The sequence below is a fragment of the Neomonachus schauinslandi genome, chromosome 8, assembly GCF_002201575.2.
Source record: "Neomonachus schauinslandi chromosome 8, ASM220157v2, whole genome shotgun sequence".
NCBI classification, from domain to species: domain Eukaryota; kingdom Metazoa; phylum Chordata; class Mammalia; order Carnivora; family Phocidae; genus Neomonachus; species Neomonachus schauinslandi.
Genome location: NC_058410.1, coordinates 113573674 through 113600485, shown reverse-complemented (window position 1 = coordinate 113600485; position 26812 = coordinate 113573674). Strand labels below are relative to the sequence as shown.

The 26812-nt window shown below is 43.7% G+C and overlaps 1 protein-coding gene across 3 annotated transcripts in view; it reads left to right on the top strand.

Annotated features, from left to right (window-relative positions):
• MAPK14 (mitogen-activated protein kinase 14) overlaps window positions 1-15402 on the top strand; it is a 73569-nt gene extending 58167 nt beyond the window's left edge. For 2 of the 3 annotated variants that reach the window (XM_044917685.1, XM_021684676.2), the window contains 4 exons: window positions 6249-6328; window positions 8672-8750; window positions 12057-12230; window positions 13059-15402. In XM_044917685.1, the coding sequence (XP_044773620.1) occupies window positions 6249-6328; window positions 8672-8750; window positions 12057-12230; window positions 13059-13126 (401 nt within the window). In that variant the 3' untranslated portion in view covers window positions 13127-15402. Of the gene's footprint in view, window positions 1-2158; window positions 2239-6248; window positions 6329-8671; window positions 8751-12056; window positions 12231-13058 lie in introns of all 3 variants that reach the window. The other variant, XM_021684675.1, reaches the window with a different exon arrangement.
• The last annotated feature ends 11410 nt before the right edge of the window (window positions 15403-26812 follow it).

The following is a 26812-nucleotide window of genomic DNA, read 5'->3' as shown; positions in this document are numbered from 1 at the left end:
TTTTAGAGCAAGACAGTAATCATCCGCCCTCCCCAGTCTGTCCCCATTAATGCATGCTTTAGATTTTTTTTCTTGTCAGCACTTTGAACTAAGAGTCAGTATTGAAATTTTAACCTCCAGAACACATTGATTCTTGCCGTTTGCAGATGGTAAAATTCTCTACTTCTCTACAAAAAAATAATTTCTGTGAGTGGGCTTGTTTCTAATTTACCCTTGTTTTCTATTTTTTTTTTTAATTTTATTGTTATGTTAATCGCCATACATTACATCATTAGTTTTTGATGTAGTGTTCCATGATTCATTGTTTGCGTATAACACCCAGTGCTCCATTCAGTACGTGCCCTCTTTAATATCCATCACCAGGCTAACCCATCCTCCCACCCCCCTCCCCTCTAGAACTCTCAGTTTGTTTCTCAGAGTCCGTAGTCTCTCATGGTTTCTATAGAACACAAGTTGTTCAGGTCTAGGACGGGGTTTGGCAAACTTTTTCTTAAAAACCCTATGGTTTCTATTGTAACTATTCAATTCTGCTGTGTGGGGTGAAAGCAGCACATGAACGAACGGGCATGGCTGTGTTCCCATAAAACTTTATTTTCAAAACAGGCAGCAGGCTGGGGTTTGCTGACTCCCGTCTAGAATTTTCTTCCATTTAAGTCAATTTCATATCTGGGGGAAAAAAAAGAACAGGGCAAGATGCCAGTGATATTGCATAAGTAATTCCTGTAACTTAGGCAACTATGGTTTGCAGAGGCTATTATTTTTAATTTACACCATATTACCTTTATATGTGTAATCATAAGCAGAAATCCTTTCTTTCATCCCCCTTTCCATCCTGCTCCACCTTCTCCTCGAGTGTTTTGAGTGCCCACCATGTAGCAGATGGCAGGCTAAGCGCTGGGGAGAGGTGGCACACACAGTCAGGGTGGCCTCTGCCCTCATGGAGCTACAGATCCGTAGAGGTGACAGAAAGCAAACAAAGTAACTCTAGATTGTGATAAGCACTTTGATGTTTGCAAGCATTGTGTGGAGGTAGAGAATACAGGGAAGAGGGGGCTTCCTTATTTAGAGTGTTGGGGGAGGCCTGTCTGAGGAAGTGAAGTTTAAGCTGAGACCTGAAGTTGAGAAGGACCTAATAGGCGAAAAACCTGACAGGATTTGTGACGGGCATCAGAAGACAGTCCTCCTCCCCTCCTTTTTCCCTGAATGTCAGTATAGACATGGAGATAAACTACTAACATTTTCATAGAGAATATTAAAAGCTATTTTATGTGATTTTTTTTCTCTCCCCTTTTAACTTCCTTTTTAGGTAAGGCTAATGGCAGTAAGAACAAATGAAAAGTTTTTGGCTTCTGGTTAATACATGCACGTACATTCTGAGTGTGCATGGAAGAGCTGGCTACCGGAATAATGGTTTGGACATTGTAGCCTATTGTTGAGAGCCTCTGGGATGTGTGAGGTTTGTCACTGCACTTGTGAGGTGGTGTTCTGCTTCGTTATGGCGCGCTGGAAGAACATGCCATTGCAGTGGGGGAGTGGGGCCCTCTGCTGGCCGACTGTCACTCACCGCTCATCTCTGCCTGCTGCAGCCGCGCAGAGGGAGAGGATTTCTAGAGGGCTCGCTCAAGTGGTGAGGCTCTGGGATAGTCGAAGCCTCCTGTCCTATTACAAGCTCCTTAGTTAGCCTTCGGGGAATATTCACAGGTGGCCTTGGCTAGCCCTCGCTCCTATGCTCTGCTGCTTTTTTCTTGTCCGTAGCACTCTGCTTGCCCGTGCTCTTTGTTTAACTGACTACTGATGCTTTGGTGGAAGGTGAGGAGGTCAGTGTGGACTGAGTGAAGCTTTTGTGTTTTCACCTGCTGTCTTTGGCAGCTAAGTACCCAGTTAAAGTCACTTCGCTTTACTGATAAGTGATGTTGACAGATACACAAAATGAATATAAATCGGATATATGTGTGGCAGCATTCTGAGTCTTTGTACAGGTGGAGCATGTTCTACTTGGAGTGACCATCCTGCAGAAGCCTTGATCTAGATGAATTCACCATTTTGGCCTGGTTTGGGGTTTTTAATTTTTGTTATTGGGGTATTTGTTTTGTTTTGTTTGTTGTTTGTTTTTTATTTTTATTTTGTCCCAAAATTTTCCTTTATAGTCCACCATTAGATATTGATCAGTTGAAGCTCATTTTAAGACTCGTTGGAACCCCAGGGGCTGATCTTTTGAAGAAAATCTCCTCAGAGTCTGTGAGTTGATGCTTTGATTGTAATTATCTGCCCTCTTGGGAGCCTCTGCCACTTGCCTTCCATCAATCTGTACTTTGCTCTGGGTATGTTTGTAAGCATGTGTGCCCTTTTGTGCTGACTTTCAGGATGAGGGGTGGGTGGGTGTGTGTGTGGGTGTGTGTGTGTGTGTGTGTGTGTGTGTGTACATGCACTCATCTGCCCCCATGCATGAGTGTGTTTTGCTCTCTACTGGAGTATGTACTTAGATCATGAGAGCTTGTATTGGGCAGTAGTATCCCAGTAAATGATTTGAGATTCTAATTCATTCGAGGAGATTAAAGGAACATGTGTCTCTGTTATCAAGCCCTTACATCATCTTTCTCAGAAGTTTCACATATACTTGAGTTCTTTTTACTTTTCTGTTGTGTGTTCTCAGAGCATGAGCTTTACCACGTATTAGTCTAGCTTCACTACAAGAATGAAGTGTGCATTGTGTCCACGCTACTGCCCTTTTCCAGAAGTTACTGCTTTTTACTGTTTTAGAATAGACAACTCACACATCTTGTATAAGTTGTCTGTTCCCAACAGGGGCACCTCTCCACCCTGTCTCCAGACCAGTCCCGATACCTCACATCCACTGGAGTAGACTTGTAAATCCTTCCTCCCACAGCCTGCCTTTGTAATTACAAGTTGAATAACCTGAGAAAAAGCTTTGGAGCTAATGCTTTCCTGCCTCTAAGCAGGGATCTAGAGAGAAGCCATGGGAATGTGACTCTGGCTTACTTTGGCTCCAGTTTCCTGCTGTTGGTCATTTTCTGGGGCCAGAGACAAGAGAGAAATCATGAAAGCTCAGCCTTTCTCCCTTTTCCCCTCTGTCTGCTGCCAGGCAGTTGACTAAAAGGGAAAAAGAGCTGTGGAGCCAAGCTCCAGTTGTGCCTTCCTGAATTCTCCTCCCAGCATTCTGACTGAAGGGGTCCCTTTGCCCGGTTGGAAGGACTGCTGGGTGGCTTGAGGCAGGCTTGAGCAGGTGAGTTTGAATGGTTCATCATCTCCCTTATAAAATAAAGAATATTGTCATCTGGTATGTTTCTGGTACATTTCCATTAAAAGACCACAAAGCCCAGTGTATTTATGAATTTCCCCTCTGAGGGATGTAAGAAACTGTGCTGGCTCTATTATTTTGTTTCATTTATTTATTTAAGATGAGAAGGAAAAGCACAGAAAGCTGTGACTTGCCTGAGTCATGCACTGAGTCACTTGGCAGAGCTGAGCATAGATCTCAGATGTTCTGATAACATAATCTCTAAACTTTAATCTCATGCGATTGCACACTACTTTGAAAGTCATTGTCAGCGTACTGACCACCATGTCAACTCAAAGGAGTATTTTCTTTTGCCTTATGAAATGTAGAAGCTGGATAGAGTGAATCAAAGAAGATAAGGAATGCTGCTTAGAGAGGATGGTGCTTTCTTGTTTTAAATGCATGTGCTTAGGAAGACTGGTAATACAGAAAACATGGAGGCAAGGGAGTGGGGGTGGGAGGAAGTTCAGTTTATTTACCAATAGTACTAATGAGACTAAGATAGTAAAATCATTTCCTGTCTGGATATGGCCACTAGCAGCTCCTTCTCAGTCCCCTCTCCCCCGCCCAGCCATCTGCCCTATAGGTATGTGCTGTTAGTCACAAGAATTTCTAAAGAAAAAGCATGGGTAATATAGTATTTACTTACTATTAATCCATCATTTATTTTTAGGAAAGAAACAACATCAGTGCCCAACCTAATAATGAGATCTCTTTATCTTATGTGAAATAGGGCACATCATACATTTAAACAGCTCTAGAGTTGGGCATAATAAAATGGACTACCAGAATATAGAACGTACTCCAATAATATTGTATCGAGTATAGGAATAAGAGAGGGTTTTTTTTTCCCCCTACCTGGTTATGGCAAGTGGATAAGGGTTTAAATGGTAGACAAGATTAATTTGATGTTAGTAATACTGTCCAAGTACCAGTTTATCTTAAAAAGCACATGATATGTGTGGGACACATGGTGTGTAAATAACAAAGCCAGGTGAGTAAAATTGTTTAAGGATTTTAAAAATTGAAAGAAAAATTCATTAGCGAGGGAATGTAATAAAAGAAAGCCAACAGCTATTTTCATTACTCCTGAAAAGTAGTAAGGTAGTGATGCCATCATTTTTTTTCTTTTCCCCAAAATTTTATTTGAATTCTAGTTAGTTAACATACAGATTCGATCATTTATGTAGAAATTCAATCAATAAATAGTAGGGCGTTGTAAGAAAATGCAATAATGGGTTGATTGAGAACAAGTTGGGATGTACTGTGAGAAAGGGGATGATAAATAGGTCATGGCAGCTCAGGAGAGAGGACTGTTTTAGTTAGTGACCCAGTACCTAGAGTAATCAGTGAAAGAACAAACGAAATCATATTAAGAAAGCAAAAGCCCTTTCATTGACTCCCATTCTTCTCTAGAAATATATTCTTCCTAGCCTCCTGACAGGAAGGGGATATAATAACCTATTTGGCTAAAGGAGACAAAAATAGAAAATGCACAGGCCAAGTATCATTCCCAAGAAAGAGGAGAGAGGTGGCAGGATTCTAAGATTTTAAAACCCGACTGGTATTCTGCTATTGCTGGTTTACTTAGTGAGCCCCTTTTGTTGTATTTCTTGGCATGCAGAGTACTGTTGGTTATGTAATTTGTTTAAAGGTAAATCTAAACTTTGTTGAGAGAATGGTAAAAGGGCTTTATGCCACCTTTTGAATTTGCTGGCCTCTGTCTTTCGGCGCAAGGAGTGTGAAAGGCAGGATGGAGTGCATGGTCCCAGCTCTCTCCTGCCGGCCAGCGTTCAACGTATATTTGTAGTCCTCTGACCACGAGGGAATTTGAGTTCAGAGGATGAGTAAATGTGAAAAATTACTGAAGGAAGCCACAGAGAAGTGTGATTGCCTGACCAGGGTGCTCATTGAAGATGCTGCTACAACCGAAGGAAGGAATTAATAGTTTAAGAAGAAAGGGAATATAGAAAGATTTTTATTGAATTGTGTTGATTTTAAAAATCCGTCACTGCTCCTTTAATAGGAACACATGATAAACCAGTTCATATAACATTTTGGAGGAGGGGGAATTGTGTTAAAGTTGATGGGGCAGCACGAAGAGAGAAGTTTGGAATACTGTTTCCATATGTGCTTGTACATATGGAAGACCTACTAGTTTCGTCCTTGTCAGATCATTGCAGAGCGTTTGCAGACTTCCTCCCAGCTGTTAATTAAGTGAAGTCAGCCTGTTCACCTGTTAGAGACTTGTGGAAGAAATCACTGTGGCATGCTCTAATACCATTAGCAGCCTATTTTGTCTTTGCCATTAGCTTCTAACTTTGCCCCATGTCTCCTCTTTCTTCATCACCACAGTGTGTGTGTGGCATGTTTTATAAATGTACCACTACTAATGTCTTTGAAACTTGTTATTGCTTATCAGCTCACACACCCACCCATGTCTTACATTTGGAGGGGTGGTGCCTTGGAGAGTTACTAGAACCTGGGCCATGAAAATTTAACCTCTTCCTTGAATGGATATATTGAAAATTTTGTTTTGTCCAAAGCTGAATCAAAATTTTCTGAATCATCTCCATTTATTCCCCAAGCAAGCAGGTTTTGGCCATCAGTACTTGAAAACAGTTCTCTGGCTGGCATCCTGGATCAAGGGGCAGTCTCTTTCCAGGGAGCCTAAATATTTAATCTTAAAGATGATGCTAAAACTAAAGGAAAATAATTTTCCTTCTCTGCATGGCCAGTTACTGGCTGCATGCCTAATAACCCTCATGCCATTCCACAGAAGCGTGCTTTCACATGCAGCCTTGGGCTCTGGCCTGGGGGGGATGGAATGGGTGGGGAGTGGGTTTTTTTGTTCGTTTGGGGGTGGCTTTTTTGGCCTTCTTAAGAACTTGAGTTGAAAGTTATTTTTTTGCACTGTATGTTTAACAATGCCCTTGACTAGGCATCTAAGATATTAACCAGCTTCAGCAGATTATGCGTCTGACGGGGACCCCCCCAGCTTATCTCATTAACAGGATGCCAAGCCATGAGGTGAGAACAAACAGACCGGATAGGGATATCCAATTCAGAAGGCCACATTCTCATTTTGTTGCCACTGTATAACCAACGCGGTTTTTAATGTCACTGAGTGCTTGCATGGGCCTTGAGGGTGACTAAGGTGATGACCGCCTCTGTGCTATTGCAGGCTGCTGACATTTGGGACAAAATGTCATCCAGTCCTGTGGATTGAGAATATAATTTATAGGCTTGTAATTAGAAAATGATAATACTTTTATATTTGGGTTTTATGAATTTAGTGCTCAAGAGGCTGTTGTGTTATGTTAGCATCTGATGACTGTGGGCTGGAAGTATATTGAACTGAGGGCCATTAGGATGCTTTCCTATTCATCAGTTTTTTATAATGACCAAAAGAGAATTCTTCAAGATAAAAAACAAGTCTATAAAATATCCAACACTAATAAATAACTATATTTAAAAGAAAATATACAAAGAATATGGAATAAATATGAACACTTATATAGGTTTAGGTTTTTACTACTTAATCTAACACTAGTTTTATAATCAGAGATGGTTGGGGCACTTCTTTCCAGGGTGCCTTAATTGTTTTGGGAGCCAGGTTGGCATCACAGAGGCCCTTCCCAGCAGTGTTGTTTCTATTTCAGCTATATTCAGGTAGTTTTTAAATTTACCTTTATTAATTTTATTAGAGGGATGACTGTTCTTTGCATGAGACAGGTCTCTCTTACCTATGTCTTCCCTTGATCCTTTTATCTACATGCTCGAGTAGGAAGGGATTACAGACATGTGGATATTCAATTCCGAGAACTTTCTTTTCAGATTGGAAAGATTCTCAACCAAAGCTGACCTCTCCTACTTGCTGCACATAGAGTGAGTAAGAAGGTGAAGTTGCCTTAGTAATCAGAACTTTTTCTAGTCTTGTTTGTGCACACACACACACACACACACTTTTACTGTTGAGCTGAGCTGTATTAAAACAGGAATTTTAAGGAAGTGGTTAAGGTAGATTCAAAGAAGTTTTATCTCAACTATTCAGATGGACTGATAGTGGGATTTATGTTTTGAAACAGGGAGGGTCATAGACACAGTTTAATACCTGATATCTGAAGTACACATTTATGAGTACATTTGTATTTACATGATTATTCTCAGGACCAGTTTTTGGGTTTGCCTTGGTAGAGCTATCAGTCCTTAAAAGTGTTTGGCACCTTAAGTGCCTTTGAGTAGAGTTCAGAAATTGTGAAGTTGAAATACCCTTAGGGAGTGAGAGCAAACTTTCTAAAGGCAACGGGGAAAGCAGCTAATGTTTGTTGAGTTCTCACTCTGCACCAAGTACTGTGCTAAGGAAGTATTGATTTGTTATCTCAGATCCTCACTGAAGCTCTGAGGTAGGCGTTGTAAATCTCATTTTATAGAAGAGGAACTCAAGCGTTAAAGAGAATAAGTAACTTGCCCAAAGTGATAAAGTCAAGATTCAAACTCAAGCCTGTTCCACCATAGGGACCAAACTTAAAACAACTATACTAGTAATATAAATGTTGTTTGTGTCAGAATTTTAGTTTGAAGCTTTTACGTGAGCTTTATCTTATTTGAATATCACAATAACCGTATGACATACAGGCAAGCCAAATACTAATACCTAATACTAATATTTTGCAGATGAGGTCACTGATACATTGGTTGAGACTTGCGTAAGAAGACATAGCTTCTAAGTGGTAGGGGAAATATTTCTGCATAGGCCACGTAACTTAAAATCCACTATTCTTCGTCACTCTTATTAAGTTGCTTTAGTATTTTTTAAAATGTGTTCAGGACTTTTAGAATAATATACTAAGCTTATGTTTACTTTCTTATTACCAAGATTACTTTGTTAGCAAGGTTTAACATTGATACCCTTTTTACAAACCAAGAGTACCTACTGAGATCAGCACCATCAGAAGACTGCTGATCCTAGACTTTCTTTAGGAGTACCAATTCCTATGCTAATTTTAGCTTTCTAGGAAGGCTGTCTCAGAAAGGGGAACTTCTTAGATATCTTGGCCTCATTTTTTTTTTTAATGATCCTTTTGATCCTTCGATTGGAAAGCTAGTAAAAGGGAACTTTTAATTGCTTAGCATTCTCGTTCACTTGAAATGTAACTGAGAGATAGCCAGAATAAACAAAAGTGCTGATTATACATAAGGAAGTTAGGATGGCAGTAAGAGAGAAATGTTTTAATTGAATATCAAAGACAATCATAAACATTGCAACTAGCAGACTTTGTCAGTTAACACTTGTTCCTTGGCAGGACCGAACTCTCTGGGAACAGTAACATTATTGAACAAAGCCATTTTGAAAACCTTTTATTTTTACAGGCAAGAAACTACATTCAGTCTTTGACCCAGATGCCGAAAATGAACTTTGCAAATGTATTTATTGGCGCCAATCCCTTGGGTAAGTTGATCATATCCTCACCTCATGAATACTGAATTGTTAATAACATAAATTGGGGAATTAAAGAAGAGTTTTTCCTTTTGATTAAATAGGGTACCATTAATTAAATTCTGGGAGGCGGTAAGTAATGCTATTTATTACCTATGTTTGTGTTGTCAGGTTTTTTAATCATGTGATACGCATATATATTTATATGATCCTAGAATTTGGTGGAAGAAATGGGCTTGTACGGTGAAGAAAGGAGAGGAAGTAGTGGGGATGTTGGGAGAAAAGATCGAGGGGCACAGGAGGAAGGAGGTACAGAGGAAAGCCTGTGACTTGACAACTGCTGCAGTCTTGTGGTGTCCCGAGCCAGGGCAGAAGCAACTGGAGCCGGTGGGGGTTTAGAGACCCCCCCAGGAACTCCGTGCAGCGTGCCCTGCACTGCCTGTAGCTTCCCAGTGCCACAGGTCCTGCCGCCTCACACACTTTCCCTTTCTCCTCTTCTTCTTCTGCCCCCCAGGGACTTAACCGTTCTGTCTTCTTCGCGGGGCACATTTGCCACCTCAGACTTTAAGGAACGGCTCCATATTCCTTCCCGCCACCATCACTTCCGGGATCCTTGGCAGAGGGATGTGCCAGTGGTAGCTGCAGGACATGTACTGCCTTGGCTAAGAAGGGAGCTGATTTATTCCTTAGATTTGGGGGCTAACACGTGCTTTGGTTGGCCCCTAGAAGTGGCGTTGCCTGAGACCCTTCTTCCCCGATTCGAGGATTGTGCAGGAGACCAGGCCATTTAACAGAAGACAAGGAAAAATCAGACCAGGCCTCCCTATGAGAAAGGGAGGGCGTCCATGCTATGATAATAGTATAATCAAGCTTCTCACTTTCCTGGAGATTGTGTTTATTGGCATGTTCTAAAAGCTCTCAGCGGGTCATCCCTCTGCTTGGTCCCAGCATCCGTGTTTCAGGTTTGGTTTTATCCTTTGAGAGCTGATAGTCATGATGCCCTCTTCAGAAGTTGTAGTGAAAGCTAAGTGGTTTTCCCTTTCTACGTACTTCATCCATAGTGATCATTGAGAGTGATTTCAGTGTTACTGCGATAATTCTTACAAGAGCAGAGATGCTCACATTCTTCGAGATGTTGGGCAGTCCTGGGTGAGTCTGTGTCAGCCTTGGAGATTGTAAGTAGGCCAGATCTCAGCTGGGCCACTCTCACATCCAAAAATGAGTCCACAAACTCATCAGGGGTATATACAGAATTTTATGCAGTTGGTTTAGGTTTGCATCTGCCCCTGTATGTATGCTCCCATTGGCTTTGTAGGATTTATTTGAACTGTATTATCTAGTTCAAGGATCTGTGACAAGCTCTGTTTGAGTTGTAAATACTCTAGGATGTTGGGAAATTATGCTGTATGCTGGTAGCTTTCTTGTCTCACTCTGTTCTGAATGTATTTTCATCATATCAGTTCATGTTTCAGACCTGGCAGTGCTCACTGTTTGACTTCCTGTTAACCAACTCCAACAGATTTGTTAACTCATTTTTCTGGGGGGGGTGGGGCATGTGTGTGTCCCAGCAGCTTAATTAGGTCATATGCATCCTTCTCTGGAGTCATGACATTTAAACATTCAAAAGAACTGGATACCACTTAGCAATACAGACTGCCAGTGAGTTGAATGGAGGCTTTGGGCCATCTGGTGTTCAGCACTGCAGTTCTCAGAATTTAAACATGCCTAACAGCTCACTGCCAAACAGTGATGTCATACAAAGAGTTTCTTCTTGCAGACAGAACATGGTGTTACTGACCACGAACTTGTGCCCAGCATATTAACTGAGTAGGAACACACCAACGATGTAAATAATGACAGCTGTGTTTTGTCAGTCACGAACTTCATGTTTGACTATTATTCTCAAACATGAATTAAGACTTGAATTGCCCTTTGACATAGTGTGTGTATTTCTATCTGTCAAGATCTTAGAGGAATCTTTTCCTTATCCCTGATCTTATTCCTCATCAAGGTATTGGTTATTAGGACATAGTACTTTTCACCCTAGGAAACCCAATCAGATGCAGTGTGTGACCCTTAATTGGATCCTGGTTTGAACAAACCAGTTATAAAAGACAACTTTGGGATAATTGGAGAAATTTTAACATAAACTGGATCTTAGATGATATTTGAGAATTATTTAGTTGTCAGACATAATGGTTTTGTGATTATATAGAAAGATGTCTTTATGCTGAGATATTTTGGGGTAAAGTGTCTATCATTTTATTTTAAAATGGTCCAGCAAAAAACACAGTTAGATAGATAGATAGAGAAATAAATAATGTTAATTGTTGGATATGGGTGGTGAGCATATGACTATTCACTGTACTATTGTTTTGTATATTGAAATTTTTCATAGCGAAAATTGTGTTTCTTTTATCCAAATACCATGTCTTGCCCACACACCATGTAAAACCCTCAATTTGTTCATTGTTGGAAGATCCTTTTCATGAATATTCATTGCTTTATGTTAGTAAATAAACAGCGTAGGGAGACAAAAAAAATTTTTTTTTTTTAGGTTTTATTTTTTATTTTATTTTATTTTTTTATTCTTATGTTAATCCCCATACATTATATCATTAGTTTTAGATGTAATGTTCCGTGATTCATTGTTTGTGCATAACACCCAGTGCTCCATGCAGAATGTGCCCTCCTCAATACCCACCACCAGGCTAACCCATCCTCCCACCCCCCTCCCCTGACAAAAAAAAAAATTTAAAAACCACCCTGCTTACCTTTTCTAGGTTACTTTGGTTATAGGCTTCCTTTTTTTTTTTTTTTTTTTTTAAAGATTTTATCCATTTATTTGAGAGAGAGAGAGCACATGTGCACGCATGAGTGGGGGGAGGGGGAGAGGGAGAAGCAGGCTTCCCGCCGAGCAGGGAGCCCACACACCAGCTCGATCCCAGGACCCCAGGACCATGACCTGAGCCGAAGGCAGACGCCCAACTGACTGAGCCACCCAGGTGCCCCTAGGCTTTCCTTTTGACACAGTTTGACTACATGGTAGCACTTTGACATTGATGTTCCACAAAAGCTTGTTCAGAGTCTCAGTTATTTTTTAAAATTCCTCTTTAGTAATGTATTCTTAATATAAAACACATCCACACACACACACACATAAAGAAAAAAAGGGATAATGTTTCCTAGAGCAGACACATGGGGGAAGAATTCTTTGTTCAGTATGAAGACTCAAAACCGTGTGTTTGCTTAATAAGGCCTAATTTTTTGCTAACTTGTTAAAAACTCTTTTTTTCTTCCAATCTGTGGGACTGATAGCTGTCGACTTGCTGGAGAAGATGCTTGTATTGGACTCAGACAAGAGAATTACAGCAGCCCAAGCCCTCGCACATGCCTATTTTGCTCAGTACCATGATCCTGATGATGAACCAGTGGCTGATCCTTACGATCAGTCCTTTGAAAGCAGGGACCTCCTTATAGATGAATGGAAAAGTAAGTCATAAGAACAGGATTAACATCTAGTGTGAGGACTTAGATTTAAAAATCTTCCTTAGGTGAGCCACTAACCAAAAGCTGTGGGGAAAATAGAATTTCTGGTTACAACCAACTTGTTAAAACTGGTAACTAGTGTCTCTGATGCAGAATGGGTATGTTCTTCTCATGGAAACTGTCTGTTGTAGATGAGGACACTCTCTGGACCTTTGAGGTACTTATGTCTGGTCTGATTTTACACACAGCCCCTTACATCTGTATAGAGCCCCGAGGTTCTCAGAATGTGCATTTACAACATCTGTCTGAGATAAGTAGGGAATAAGGTATTTTTATAGTTTTACAATCGATAGAACTCTAGAATTATAGTTTTACAATTGATAGTTTATTCTTGTCTCTTACCTTAGACCTAGTTAGGGACACAGCCAGAAGTGGAACCTATGTCTCCTTTATGTCCAATTTCAAATTCTTTCCATAAAACATACATTCAGAACTCTAGGTAGATCCCTAAAGCCAGAATTATCTGTTGCTGTAGCTTGTAGAAGTGCTCTGTTATTCCTGAGCGCCTTTTCCAGAGAGCTTTAAAAAGGAGGTACTGCTGAATGAAACAAGTAAGTAAAAATAGTTCTTTTTTGTGTATCCTTGAACTTCTGTGTAATCACATACTCCATTAGGATATCACACCTAAGCAGTGAGGCGGTTATTTGAAGTAGTCCATCAGACCACTAGCCTGGACAGGAGGGAAGGACCTTGAGCTTAGAAGTTAGAGTACGTACCAGTGAAGAGCGTAGTCTGAACTCTCACATCCTACCTTTCTTTCCTGATTTTTAGGCCTGACCTACGATGAAGTCATCAGCTTTGTGCCACCACCCCTTGACCAAGAAGAGATGGAATCCTGAGCACCTGGTTTCTGTTTTGTTGATCCCACTTCACTGTGAGGGGAAGGCCTTTCCATGGGAACTCTCCAAATATCATTCAAGTGCCTCTTGTTGCAGAGATTTCCTCCATGGTGGAAGGGGTGTGTGTACGTGTGTGCGCGCGTGTATGTGTGTATGTGTGTGCTTCTGTGCGTGTGCATCTGTCTGTCTTTGTGGGAGGGAAACTATGATCACAGTGACTTTACATGGAGTCACAGAAGCTGCGGGGCAGCCCCTGCTTGCTCGTTGTGAGAGCAACCCAGGCAGGCAAGAGCTACCATCTTGTCAGGGTTTGTTACGTGCAAAAGAAAAAACTTTAAACGGCCCAGATCCCAGTCATGCTTTTGCCATTTTGGCCTTTCCCACAGCCCTGCCTTGAGGTGGGGGGGTGTAGACCCACCTACATCCTGTAGTGGCACAGAGAGAGGGCGCGCACCTTTTGGCTGCTTCGGAAGCCGTCCCTCAGCGACGGCGTGCGGCCAAAAAGGACCAACTGGCTTCTGTGCACTGGTCTGCGATTGATTTGCTTAGTATGATTCTCAGAACTCAGCAGGTATGTCCGAAACTGTAAATATGCTTGTGCCTTAAGAGGAGAGAAGAAAGTGTAGATAGTTGAGACAGCGCGGGAGATGGCGTGCTGAGCCAGGCAAGCAGTCAGGCCGTCGGCCGGCCGCTGACGAACCGGAAGTAACCAGGGAGCCCTTGGCGCTGGCGTGTGTGCATGTGTGCACATGCGTGTGTGTGCTCCCCCCCCTCTGCTCGCCCCCCCACCTCCAGTGCAAAGGTTTCTTGCGTAGTAGCCCCAGCAGGCAGAAGCCGGTTCTTGCTGTCAGTGTACTTCCTGTGTGCTCTTTATTCCCAGCAGAGTGACGATGTGTTTTGCACGTCTTGCTATTTGAGCATGCACAGCTGCTTGTCTGTTCTCTTCGGGAGGCCCTGGTGCCAGGCAGGTTTGCCAGGGAAGACTCCTTGGGTAGTTCAGAGCCCACGGCACCTCGGCTGATGCCACGGGCAGGTGACATCATCCTCTCTCCAGCCCCAGTGCTATTTTGTGTTGAACACAATTGATACTCCAGGTGCTTTTGATGTGAAAACTATGAAGAAATGGAACAGATGGGTGTATAGCATTTTCATTCTTGCCATCTGGTTTTCGACAAACTATTTTTGGGGAGCCATCACGGGAAAGATCAGGGCTTTTCCCGGGAATATCTCAGACTTTGCAAAACAGTTGTTCTCTTCACTCCCAATAGCCAATGCTAAGAAATGCTGAAAATCAAAGTGAACAATAAAAGGTCATGAGGCCAGAAACTCCTTTTGCTATCTTTGTCTAAACATGGTTATTAAAAAAAGTAATGAGGTGTCTTTTCCATCCTCCTTTGGAAAAGGGTCTTCTTGGCAGCTTAACATTGACTTCTTGGTCTTGGTTTGGGGAGAGAGAAATTTTGTTTCAGAATTTTGTATATTGCAGGAATCCTTTGAGAATGTGATTCCTTTTGATGGGGAGAAAGGGCACATTATTCTGATATTTTGTATTTTCAACTTTATAAAGATGAAATATCCTCAGGGGTGGAGAAGAGTTGTTTTCGTAATTTTCTGAATTGCAAACGTCTCGTGCCACATAAGGGCCCATGTATTTAAACCTCTTGTGAAATAAGAAAGTGTAAAGCCACTTCCACTCTTAGGTGTGTGACAAAATCTGGCATTTGGGACAAGGCATATCCATTTCTCTATCCCAGTGCAGTGGTACTTGCGCTCCAGAGGGATGAGGTAGGACCCCTGAGTCAACTGGAGCAAGAAGGAAGGAGGCAGGCTGACTGTGATTGCGCCTCACCTGGGATTCCCCCCCGCTTTAAAGGAAAGTGAACGCAAAGGCCTCATCTCCTTTATATGCAGTTCAGATCCTCACGATCCACAGCAAGATGAATTTTATCAGCCATGTTTGGTTGTAAATGCTAGTGTGATTTCCTACAGAAATACTGCTCTGAATATTTTTTCATAAAGGTCTTTGCACATGGGATTGTATATGCATTAGGAGGCTGAATGTTCCGGGAGCCTGGACTCAGCTGGAGCCCGTGGAAGAGCTCCTTGGTTTCTGAGCATCATGCTCCCATCTCCTGATTTCTCTGAACAGAAAGCAAAAGAGAGAATGAGGGAAACTGCTATTTTATTTGTATTCATGAACTTGGCTGTAATCAGTTATGCCATATAGGATGTCATACAATACCACTGGTTAAAATAAAGCCTATTTTTCAAATTTAGTGAGTTTCCCAAATTTATTTTTATGTTGATTGTTTTTTATTTAGTGCACAATATGGCATTATATAGATGTTCTTTCAGTTGTGGCCTGGCATATGTTTCTGATAGATCTTCATATTTACTCCTAAAATGTAGAAAACACTTTAACAGATTGTACACTTTATGGTGAAGCAGATCTGAGTCTTTGATGTAGATGGGTAGAGCAAATAGCAAATAAGGTATAACGCAGCAGGCAGAGTGTTACTACACTTGGGTGTCAGAGTGGCCTAGGACAGGGGTCAGCAAACCGTGGCCCAAGAGCCAGATCTAGTCTACCATCTGTTTCTGTATAGCCCGCTAAAAATGGTTTTTACATTTTTAAATGGCAGAAATCAAAAGGACGGTATTTTTGTAGTGTGTGAAAAATAATGTAAAATTCAGATTTCAATGTCTATAAATAAAGTGTTATCGGAACACAACCACACGCTTGTGTACGTATTGTCTCTGGCCGCTTTTGTGCTGCAGTGACAGTTGAATAGTCGCAGCAGAGACCGTATGGCTTACAAAATCGAAACTATTTACTCTCTGGCCCTTTACAGAAGAAGTTTGCCGACCCCTGGCCTGGGACTTCAGTTTCCTCATGTGTAAGATGAAGTTTGTTTAGACAGTTGCTTGGCTACTTTTCAGCTTTGACATTCTAAGACTATCTGTACAAAGTATATTTTTATTTGAAAATTGCCAGAGAGAAGATTGTACGAATACATACATATGTACAATGTTTATAGACTCTGAAGCAAATGTGTCTTATGACTCTCTTATCTTACGGCCCTTGACAATATTCTTCAAAACTACTGAACTGCACCACAGAACTAAAGGCCACAAGGTCTCATGGCTGCTTTCAGGGCCCGTGTTGGTGTGCTTCCTTTCTCAGTGGCCTAGGAATGCTAACAGTGTCCCAGGGTGGATTGTGAGGCCCCGCCTCTGAGGCTATCGAGAGTGTGCAGCTGGGCGTTTTGTCCTGTGGTGTCTGGGCCCAGGCTGGCAGCTGGGAATAATGGCAGAAGGCAAACTAAGCACAGACTCTTTCCTTCATCCTGTCCTCATTAACTTCATAAGAGGGTAAAAGAAAAGGGACCCAGTTGGCACATGCGGTATATCAACCCCCGTAAGGATCAGACGGCTGTAGGAAATATTTCGCCTTCACATACCAGGCATGAATGCCATGACCCAACCTTCCTCCGGGGCTTCTGAGTGCAGGCCCTGCTTATTAGCTCAAGGAGAACGGACACCAGAAAAAGCTCACCTAAAGTGAATCCACTTAAAATGGGGACCAGAATTGCATAGTATGTGGTGGGGATTGGAGGAGAGAGGAAGTCTGATTGGGACTGTCATGAAAACGGAACAAAATTATAAAAGCATATTCATAATTTCAGACACAGTTTTGTAATGAACAAAGAACAAATGAAGTGTTTCTCAAGTGACACCGCGTCTCAGACTGCAATATCCTTCCTGTTTTGATTTTTGTAGCATAATCATGGGGGGACTTACTGCAAAAATATTTGAGGTCTTCCTCAGTTTTCCTAAGGGCCTCATTCTTTTGATATTCACATTGTTCTTTTTTATAAGTGTCTATTGGTGATTACTTTATCACCTCTCCCTTTTTATTGTTGTCTGGTCTGAGTCTGCCAGATCCACATTTTTGAGATCTAAGCAGTTTTCTAGCATTATTTACCAAGTTTATCAAATCTACCATCTTTTCAAGATTTGCAGTTACTGCAATTTTAACCTGCACTGTATTTGTGTCATTGATCATATGCTTATAATACAGTTAGAGACTAACAGAAGACTAGAATGGGTAGGATAGACACTCTGGGTTCAGATAACTTATGAAGCAAGGAGGGACTAATGTTATAAGTAGTCTATTCATTAGTGAATGTTTTTGTGTGACAACTTTCACTTTTCTGTACAATCTGATAGCTACGAGGATTTGCCCAACAAATATGCAAATGAAGACCTTTTTTTTTTTTACTTATAATACAGATACATTTTAATATACGTATACTTTAAACTTAGCATTTACACTTCTCAGGACTTAGAGGCATCACAAGTTCACGATGAAAAGGTAAAAGGCTTTTCGGGGTCTTGTTTTTTTGTTTTTGTTTTTAAGATTTTGCTTATTTGAGAGAGAGCAAGCACGAACAGGGGGAGGAGCAGAAGGAGAGGGACGAGCAGACTCCGCACTGAGCCCAGAACCAGATGCAGGGCTCGATCCCACGACCCTGAGATCAGGACCTGGGCCAAAATCAAGAGTTGGTTGCTTAACCAACTGAGCCACCCAGGCGCACTTTATAATAGCAAAATACTGGAAGTAACCCACATTTCTGTCATTGAGGACTTGACTAAATAACATGGTTATCTTACAGTGGAATACCATATATCCAGGCATGGATACATGTGCAAGATATATTAGGAGGGAGAGAAAGTACATGGCAAAGTGTAGTATACCATCCCCACTAATAGAGAGATATGGCTAGGAAGAACCTAAAGGAACACACACCAAACTCAGCAACCATCTCTGGGTAGTGGGATTATAGGAGGCTCTAACTTTGTGCAGTTTCTGTTGTGTTTTGTCATAAAACAATGATTTCTTTTGTAATCAGAAAACTTTTAAAAAAAATTTTTATAAAGATTTTTTTTTTGTCTGCGTGAAATGGGGAACCATTCCCCAATTTCAGTTTTGCCAGGGTCAGAGCCCAACTTTCCAAGACAGAAAAACACTTGCTAGAAAGGAGTCGCACTCAGCTGTTGGGCCTCTGACAAGCAGAACACCACCACTCCTTTGTAGCAGGATTCTCCCCCAAGCTGGGAGGGCCTGGCAGTTTCTTCCCCAATAGAAGAAGATATTTTATGGATCTGAAGCCGGATTTTTCAACTTTTGGCACTCTTGACATCTTGAGTTGGATTGTTACATGTGAAGGCTGACCTGTATGTTGTAGGTGGTTAAGCAGCAAGATGACAGTGGCGTACATACTCCCTTCACCCAGCTCTGACAGCCAAAGATGTCTCCAGACATTGCCAAACGTCTCCTGGTGCAAAGTCACCCCTGGCTGAGAACCATTGATCTAAAGCTGAGACACCTCAGGGTGTCCCACTGGCTTGGTCAGTAGAGCAGGTGACTCTATTAACTTGGGGTCATGAGTTCAAGCCCCACATTGGGCCTAGAGCTTACTTCTTAAAAAATGTGTTTTTGGGGTTTTTTTAATAATAAACCTGAGACACCTCTAGTCTTGCAGAATAACAAAGACTCTTTTCTTGAAAAAATAATTGAAGGTTAACACCTACTAACTTGTTCTCACTTAAAGACGTAGGAAAGGCCTTTTTGAGGACTGGAGTATATCTTCTTTGGAGAAAAGGAAGATGTTAGTTCGGAAGAAAAGTATGCTTGATACTGGATTGAGGCTCTTACATTTTTCCGAAAAAAAGAAAAAGGAAGTGGGTGTCAAGTGAATAAAATTATTCTTTGTTCAGAAGCGTTTGGTCCATTGCCACAGCCAGAACATTTAGTAATTAAACTGGGGCATGACCGCACAATTTTCTTAGGCACGTGATGGGTTACCATGGAAAGAATACTGGGTTTTGAAGCCATAAATCCCAGGTTCAAATCCTGACTCAAGTTTTTGTCAGGCATGTGACGCTGGGGTAGTTTTTAGCTGTCAAGTGATTGTAAAGATTAAATGAAGTAACAAACCTCTATGTGCCCTGTATGTTGGGGACACTCGAGACACTGGTTAGTTTTGTATCTCACTTGAGCTGACCTTGGGTGTTGAGGCTCTTCTATCAGAGTGAGTGTGGGAGTGTCCTTCCTATCATGTGAACCTCTAAAACCATGTGGGAGGAGAGCTGTCAGGAGGAGATAGCCCAGGGCCTACCTCCAGTGCAGTTTCTGGAAAACTCCCATTATTGAGGCCAGAGGCTGTGGTCTGAGTATGCACAGCTCGAGGGACACTGTTGTACTGGAAACCTTCTTGATTCATTTGGTTTAGAGAATGTGCTTTACTAAGAAGTTAAGGGAGGAAATACTCTTAAATCCAGTTTTGCAGTGAAGAAAATCTATATCCACCACCACCTTTTGAATGTCATTGGGGGTGGGGGTGCAAAAAAAAATGTAGCCTAGCCCCTTGACAAAGGACTCTGATAAAGTTCTCAACTCTATCAGATCCAACAGGCTTTTGCATAACTAACATTTTGAAACATCCACTTTAGGATCCTGAAGTGAAATTAATAGATAACGTACATAGACACACGCGATTTCAAAGGAGATGCAATGATCTAATGTAAATGAGGGATGAAGAAAAAAGATACATATCAATATGGAAATGCTCAAGCATAAGTACATAAAAGACATAATGGAGCAGTTAGATGCTTGCACCTAAACATAGAATCATCTTGAATGTGACCACTGCGTCACCTTGTCTTGGCAGCTCAAAAACCATGATGGACTGCCGTCAGTCATGTGACTTTCTGAAATTGGTGAACAACTCAGTAAAATTTCAAATGAAACAAGTGTAATCTTTTTTTATTTACTCAGTTGTGATCCTGGAAATTTTAAGTATATACACAAACAAAACAAAATAAAAACCAACCTGTGTTTTATACATAAAATCAAGTTACACTCTAGGCTCAGATAACAACAAATAGGTTTTTCCACCTACATAAATGTCCAGCAGGATGTATTTTGTTACATGAAGCAATTCTTGTTGAGATTCTCACTCTGCATGATGCCTCCTGCATGCGACATACCAGAAAGCCCCAGTCATGGCGACGACCATACGTGACTCCACGACTTCCCAAGTTCACCCTCTGAGAACTGCTGACAGACAGAAATGGCTCGGGGGCTGTGGAGTGAAACCTCCACATTGAAGGACAGATCGGATTTCCTCTTCTCCCCCCTCCGTCCCCTTTTTCCCTCCTTCCCTACTAAAAAGTAGTTATTTTATTGAACCCCTACTGTATGCTCTACAAGTCATGTCTCAGGTTCTCATCCAGAGTCACATAACAACTGAGCTGGAATCCACAGACCGTCCTGGAATCGACACTGAAGGACTCCTAGTTCCACAGAGTTTTACAGCATTGACATTAGACACGCCTCTCTTGGGTTTTTGAAAGAAAATCAAGAAAAAATGTATTCAGTCTGCCTAGTTCCCCTAAGGACTTGCTGGCTGTTTTGGACCAAAGAGGAGAGACGTGAAAAGGACACCAGTGTCCACGGCAGCCACAGCTGGGCACGTGGTGCCTCCCCCCACTCAAGTGCACGCTGGGGCCTCGCCCAGGTCCCAGCCCCCTCTCCCTGGCCTTCTTGCTCACCCGGGGTGGAGATGCACCCCCAGCCCTCAGGAGGGAAGTGGGGCTGAGGAGGGGCTGCAGCAGCTACCTTTGCCCCCTTTCAGTGCTTCTCACTCTCTAGGGCCGTGCTCTGCATGTCGAAAGCCACCATGGGCTTCATTCAGCCTTCCCTCTTCTGTGCAGAACCCCCTGCCGCCTTCTCGCTCCTCCAGGCTATGGATCTCTATCACTCCCTCTCTGAACCTTCCCTGGCTGCCCCAAGCTTGGATGGGGGGGTCCCTTCTGTGTGCTCTTGTTCTCGTCTGCACTGATCGGTGGTGGCCCCATCTGTGCTTTGTCATCACTGTTTTGTCATTGCCTGGGGTTTGTATCACCTGCTCAAGAGAAAAAACACAAAGGTTAAGGACACAGACCCTGGAAACACTCTGCGTGGGTCCACGTCCTAGCCCCTCCAACTCCCAGAGGTCCAATCTTGAGCAAATTATTTTTTTTTTTTTTTTTTTTTTAAAGATTTTATTTATTTATTTGACAGAGAGAGACACAGCGAGAGAGGGAATACAAGCAGGGGGAATGGGAGAGGGAGAAGCAGGCTTCCCGCCGAGCAAGGAGCCCGATGCGGGGCTCGATCCCAGGACCCTGGGATCATGACCTGAGCCGAAGGCAGACGCTTAACGACTGAGCCACCTAGGCGCCCCTTGAGCAAATTATTTCATCTTTCTGAATCTACCTCATAGGGTTGTTGTGGGAATTATATGAGCTGAGGCGTGTAAAGCCCTTGGCATACATTAAATGCTCAATAAATGTCCGTTCAGGACTGTATGTTCTCGAGGGCACAGACTATCTTGATCACAACTGTGTCCCAACACCTGGCCTGGTACCCGGCACACAGTGGGCAGCCAATCTTTAGTGACTGAGTCGGTGAATGACTGTCCTCTTTTAATCACTCGCATATCATCTTGTCCTCTGCTTCCTGTTTTTATAATCGACAATCTTTAAAAGCAAAGGTCATCTAAAGAAAGAACCCAAATATGGACCGACTATCTGCCCAAAGAATCGGTGCTATGTGGAAGTTTCCAGTTTAAGAAGAGACAAGCGTCAGGACAATTGGATTCTGATTCTCTTGGCTGCATCTTGCTGTGTCATTTGAGTTGGATGCACAGCAATTTAATGACTTGGAACAAGAATCAAAAGATTATTGAAGGTGGCTGATGGCCATGATCCGGATCATTCCTACTGTTTCCCCATCCATCTGCCACTTTAAAATGAAAATATCAGGGAAAAAGAAGGGGAAATTGGAAGTCATTATGATATCTTGTGCCCTCATTCAACCGTTCCATGCACACCTGTTGGGTATCTTCTATGTGTCAGGCGTTGGGAACATGGAGAAAAAAATAAAAGATTCCTACCTCTTGGAGTTGACATTCTTAATGGGGAAGATAGTCACAAACAATGACTGTACCATTTCCCCGGCACTCAGAGGACAGAACCTCTGAGTGCTCATTGCTGGGGGCCATTTCTGGGCCAGGGGTCTCTTTGGTCCACCTCCCTGGCACCCAGCTGACAGACGGTGGGATTTTGTCACGGGAGTCCTAGGCTTGGGTGTCCTTGACCTGATAAGCTGGCTTCCCTTGCAGGGCTGCAAATGTAGTCATCTGCTCCTGGTTGGGAGGTGTAAAGTCATCACCCGCGCCATTACCCAAGGACCCATTTCCCCTTGGCCATTGCTCAGGGATGACACAGCTGATGGTCAGGGCCCTGTCCCGAAAACTCACCCCCACGGCTCTGTCCAATGACAGAGGCCGTGACTATCTGATAATGGCCGCTGACAAATGCTTGTGGTGAGGAGTGTTCCCATCCGGAGGCTGTTCTGCCACTGACAAGCCCCACCCGCTCCCCAGCTAGAAACACCCCACCGCACCGAGCCTCTCCCCAGCCTCCACTCAGGTGCCTACTGCAGGAGTTCTGTGTTTTGTATTTTTTTTTTTAAGAATTTATTTGAGAGAGACAGAGACAGCATGAGCAGGGGTAGCGGCAGAGAGAGGGAGAAGCAGGCTTCCCACGGAGCAGGGAGCCCGATGTGGGACTCGATCCCAGGACCCCGGGATCATGACCTGGGCCGAAGGCAGACACTTAACCGACTGAGCCACGCAGGCGCCCCCACTGCAGGTGTTTCTGTAACCCGCGCCAAGCTTACCGGCATCGAAGCACTGACCGCATTACTTTTTCTAACTACTATTATTCTTCCATGACACAAAACGTGTTTATTGTTGGAAAAATTTTTCAAGGTAGCTAGGTAACATCCATTATCCCACTCCCCAGAAATAATAGCTGTTGACAGGGTGGTTTAACCTCTAGATTTTCTAAATCTGTAAAAAATACATAACTTCTATAAAAATGAATGCAGATTATTCCGTCTTTCTGTGTCAGTAAATGGTGTTGAGGCAACTGGATGGTGACTTTCCTCCTTTAGCCACGATCACTTCCAGATAAAGCAAAGATTTAAATGGAGAAGGACTTTTGAAGCATGTCACAAAACCCAGAAACCCGAAAGGGAAAGGCTAATGAATTGGACAACGCAGAGACTGTAAAACTTCCATACGTTAGAAGCCGTCATAAGCACCTTAAGACACCACGTTCTACTTCTAGATAATTATTCTGGAGAAACTTTCCCACTGGGCTCAAGGAAATCAATACAGGGGACTTTTCACTCAGCATTATTTGTAACAGCAGAAAAACACTGGGGGCTCCTGCCTGGCTCCATCGGTGATGCGTGCGACTCTCGATCTCAGGGTTGTGAGTTCGAGCTCCACGCCGGGGGTAGAGAACGCTTAAAAATAAAAAACCTTGAAAAGAAAAAAAACTGGAGCAAATCTCAAAGTCCATCAATAGGAGGATAGGAAGATTGCTGAAGCTCATTCCTACAACAAAATCCTACCAAGCAGTGAGGACACATGACATAGAAGGACTCTGCCTTCCTCCCCCCGCTCCCCGGTTCTGTTTGTGTCCCAGGGACAAGTGGCAATGTCTGGAGGCATTTTTGGTTGTCACAACTTGGGGGCGAGGGGTGAGCATCTAGGGGGTAGAGGCCAGGGCAGCTGCTGTGAAACACAGGACAGCCCCCGCCAAAGAATGATCAGGCCCCAAGTGTCGCCAGTGCTGAGGTTGAGAAGTCTCGAGGGAGCCTGAATCAACATAGGCAAGATCCCACCAGCAATCTTGAGTGAAAAAGGAAGTTGCAGACTGCTCCAGTTTGATATTTTTACAGATACATACATAGCACAAGTAAAAATCACATATGGGAATAATGCACACCCACTCTGCAAATCTGGAACAATCCATCCAGGCTTTTTTTTTTTTTTCCTTTTCCTTTCTTCTCATGATGCTGGAAAGATCTCTTTATTGATATGGATGACGAACAACAGTGATGAGGGTGTGCCCCATTGTCTGTTTTATGTTGACTAAATTGATAGCTATGGAATTCTCAGGATAAATGAGGTGCACATTTTCACCATTGTGATAACATATTGTTAAAACAGCTCTCCTAAAAGCTTGTATCAATTTACATTCCCACCCGCAGGTGACAGTTGTCATTTCCTTTTTTGCTCTGCCTCCTTCACTAGGGTATGAGTTTCTTGAGTGACATTTGTCCGTGCATCTTTAATGTCTTGCTAGGTGCTTCATCCTAAAATTTGGTCGTATGAATTAAGGCTTTATGACACATTGCTAAGTAGGTTCAGAGGACAGAGAAAGATAAGACACTCACATCCTCAAGAAAATCAGTTTTGTTTCGTTTGAATGTTAACTGACAGTTCAAGTCTGAGGGCCTGCTGTGTCCTCTGGGAGTCAGAGGAGGAAGAGGGCACTTGGGTAGGAGTGGCCGGGCACAGCCAGCCCCAGGAAGTGCTCCTGAGCCAGGCCTTGAGGCATGAGGGTCCTCCCCATCCTTGGAAAAGCAGAGCAATGGCATTCCAGACGGGCAACAGCTCATGCAAAGGTGTGGTGCCAGGGATGAGTAAGGCATGTTTGTGAGATAGTTAGAATGGAGGTCACTTGGGCATCGATGCCGTGGAGGATCCGATTAGCAAGAAAGGAAGGCAGTGCTCGGTTGGGGGCAAATCTTGTCCGACAGGCTAAGAAGTCTAAACTTTTTCCTGGAGGCAAAAGGGAGCTCACAGGGGCGGGGAGCATCGAGGAGGAAAGCCTGCTCTAACCAGGACGGTCAGTCATGGCCGCGCTCCTGGTCCCACCTGTCCTGCGCTGCCCAGCGGGGGCCCGGGTGCACTCTGCAGGCCGCCAAAGCCAGATCCCGCCCTGGGGGGAGGAGGGGCGGCCTCCCAGAAGGGTGAGCGAGTGGAGATCCGGGGGGCCCTGTGAGGCAGGGAGAAGCACAGCTCCGGGGCCCAGAGGACCCACCGGTGGTTTGTACCCAGTATCCCACGGATCCCTGTTGCCACCTCTCTGATCGGGCTGACAGCCCGGAGCCCACTCACTGTGGCTCTTGACAGCTGACATTGTGCCTCTCTTCTCAACTCCATGCTCAGTGACATCAACTCGGTAGCTTGAATTTGGCCATGGTGGAAGTGTTTACATCACGGAAATCACTAAGCGCTATGCACTGGGACTCCCCATCCCCCTGGTGCCAGTTTTCCAACAGACCACTGACTGTTTCCTTCTAGAATTAAGGGGGGAACCCATGATTAGATGTGGAGAAGGATGGGAAGGAAGTCTTGTTTAGGGAAGCTAAATGGAACCTTTAGGAAGATAAATGTGTGGCCAAATAATGGCGGCACCATCAGGAGAAATTCAGATTCCTAAAAGACAAAGGCTGGCCCCCCAGGGGCGCTGTGCAGAGCAGCTGAGCATAGTGGTTACCAGCGCAGACCACAGTTGAGACTGCCTGGGCTTGAATCGTGGCCCTGTCGCTTACTAGCTGTGTGACCTTGGGCAAGTCACTTTGCCTCTCTGTGCCTCAGGTTTGTGATACGAAAAGTGGAGGGTATTATTAACTCATCTCATAGGGTTCTTAAGAGGACGAAATGAGTTACATGTATGTAAAGCTCTTAGAACAATTTTTGGCAAGAAATTAATGCTCTATCAGTATTTGTTAAAGACACAAAATAGAAAACCGAAGTACCCAGAGAGACAGTGTGACTTACCTAAGGTCACACAGAAAACACGAAGCAGAACTGGGATCAGAGCCCAAACTTCTGCCATGGCAGGTAGTCCAACTAGTCTTCTCTGGCTTCCTTTGGCCCTGACAAGGGTTGTGGGGCTCCTGGGGATGATTCATGCGTCCTGGTGTTGGATGTTTACACCGAAAGGGCAGAGTGCCAGTGGCCTCTGCCCTGGAAAGGCAGCTTGTTGAGATGCCCTCTGGGGTGCACGGCCTCCTCGGCCTGGAGCAGCGCACACAGGACCCCAGGCGGGACGCTGGCCTATTCCCGCACTTTGGCAGGTCGTTGAGCTGGGCTGGCCCCAGGCCCGAAGGTGAATGGGCCAACCTATCAGCTGCAAACAGAGGACAGAGATGCACAGTGATAACCGTGGCTTCTGCTGAGAGTCCTCACTCCTGGCCGTTGGCCCGTCGCTCTAGCAGGGTACTATTCTAGGTACTTGGGATTCAGCAATGAACAGAGTCGTCGAAGTCCCTGTTCCTGTGGACAGATGATAGGCAGACAGATGACAAACAAGGGCACTGAGAGATCCATAAGGTCTTAAAGGAAAATGAGGCCAGGAGAAGCAGGTGGTGTGTGGCTGGCAATGGGGTCAAGGAGGACAGTCAGAGATGGTGACAGGTGAGCAATCCTGAAGGATGTCAGGGAGCACCCATGCCTCCAGAGTCTCGTTAAATCCTCCCGCTCGCCCTGGGAGGTGGGTGTTGCTCTCCCAGCTTAATGACGAGGAAGCTCAGAGACACGCATTCACCTGCTCAAGGTCACATGGCCTGTAAGTGTCGGCGCTTGATTCAAACCCAGCTCCGCCTCCCGGTCCTCGTTACTCTCCACTGGCTCGCCGCAGTGCACCCAAGGACGCTGAGGTCGTCACAAAGCCTGGGGGTGTGTGTGCAGCGGGGGGCCACCAGGGTTGTGG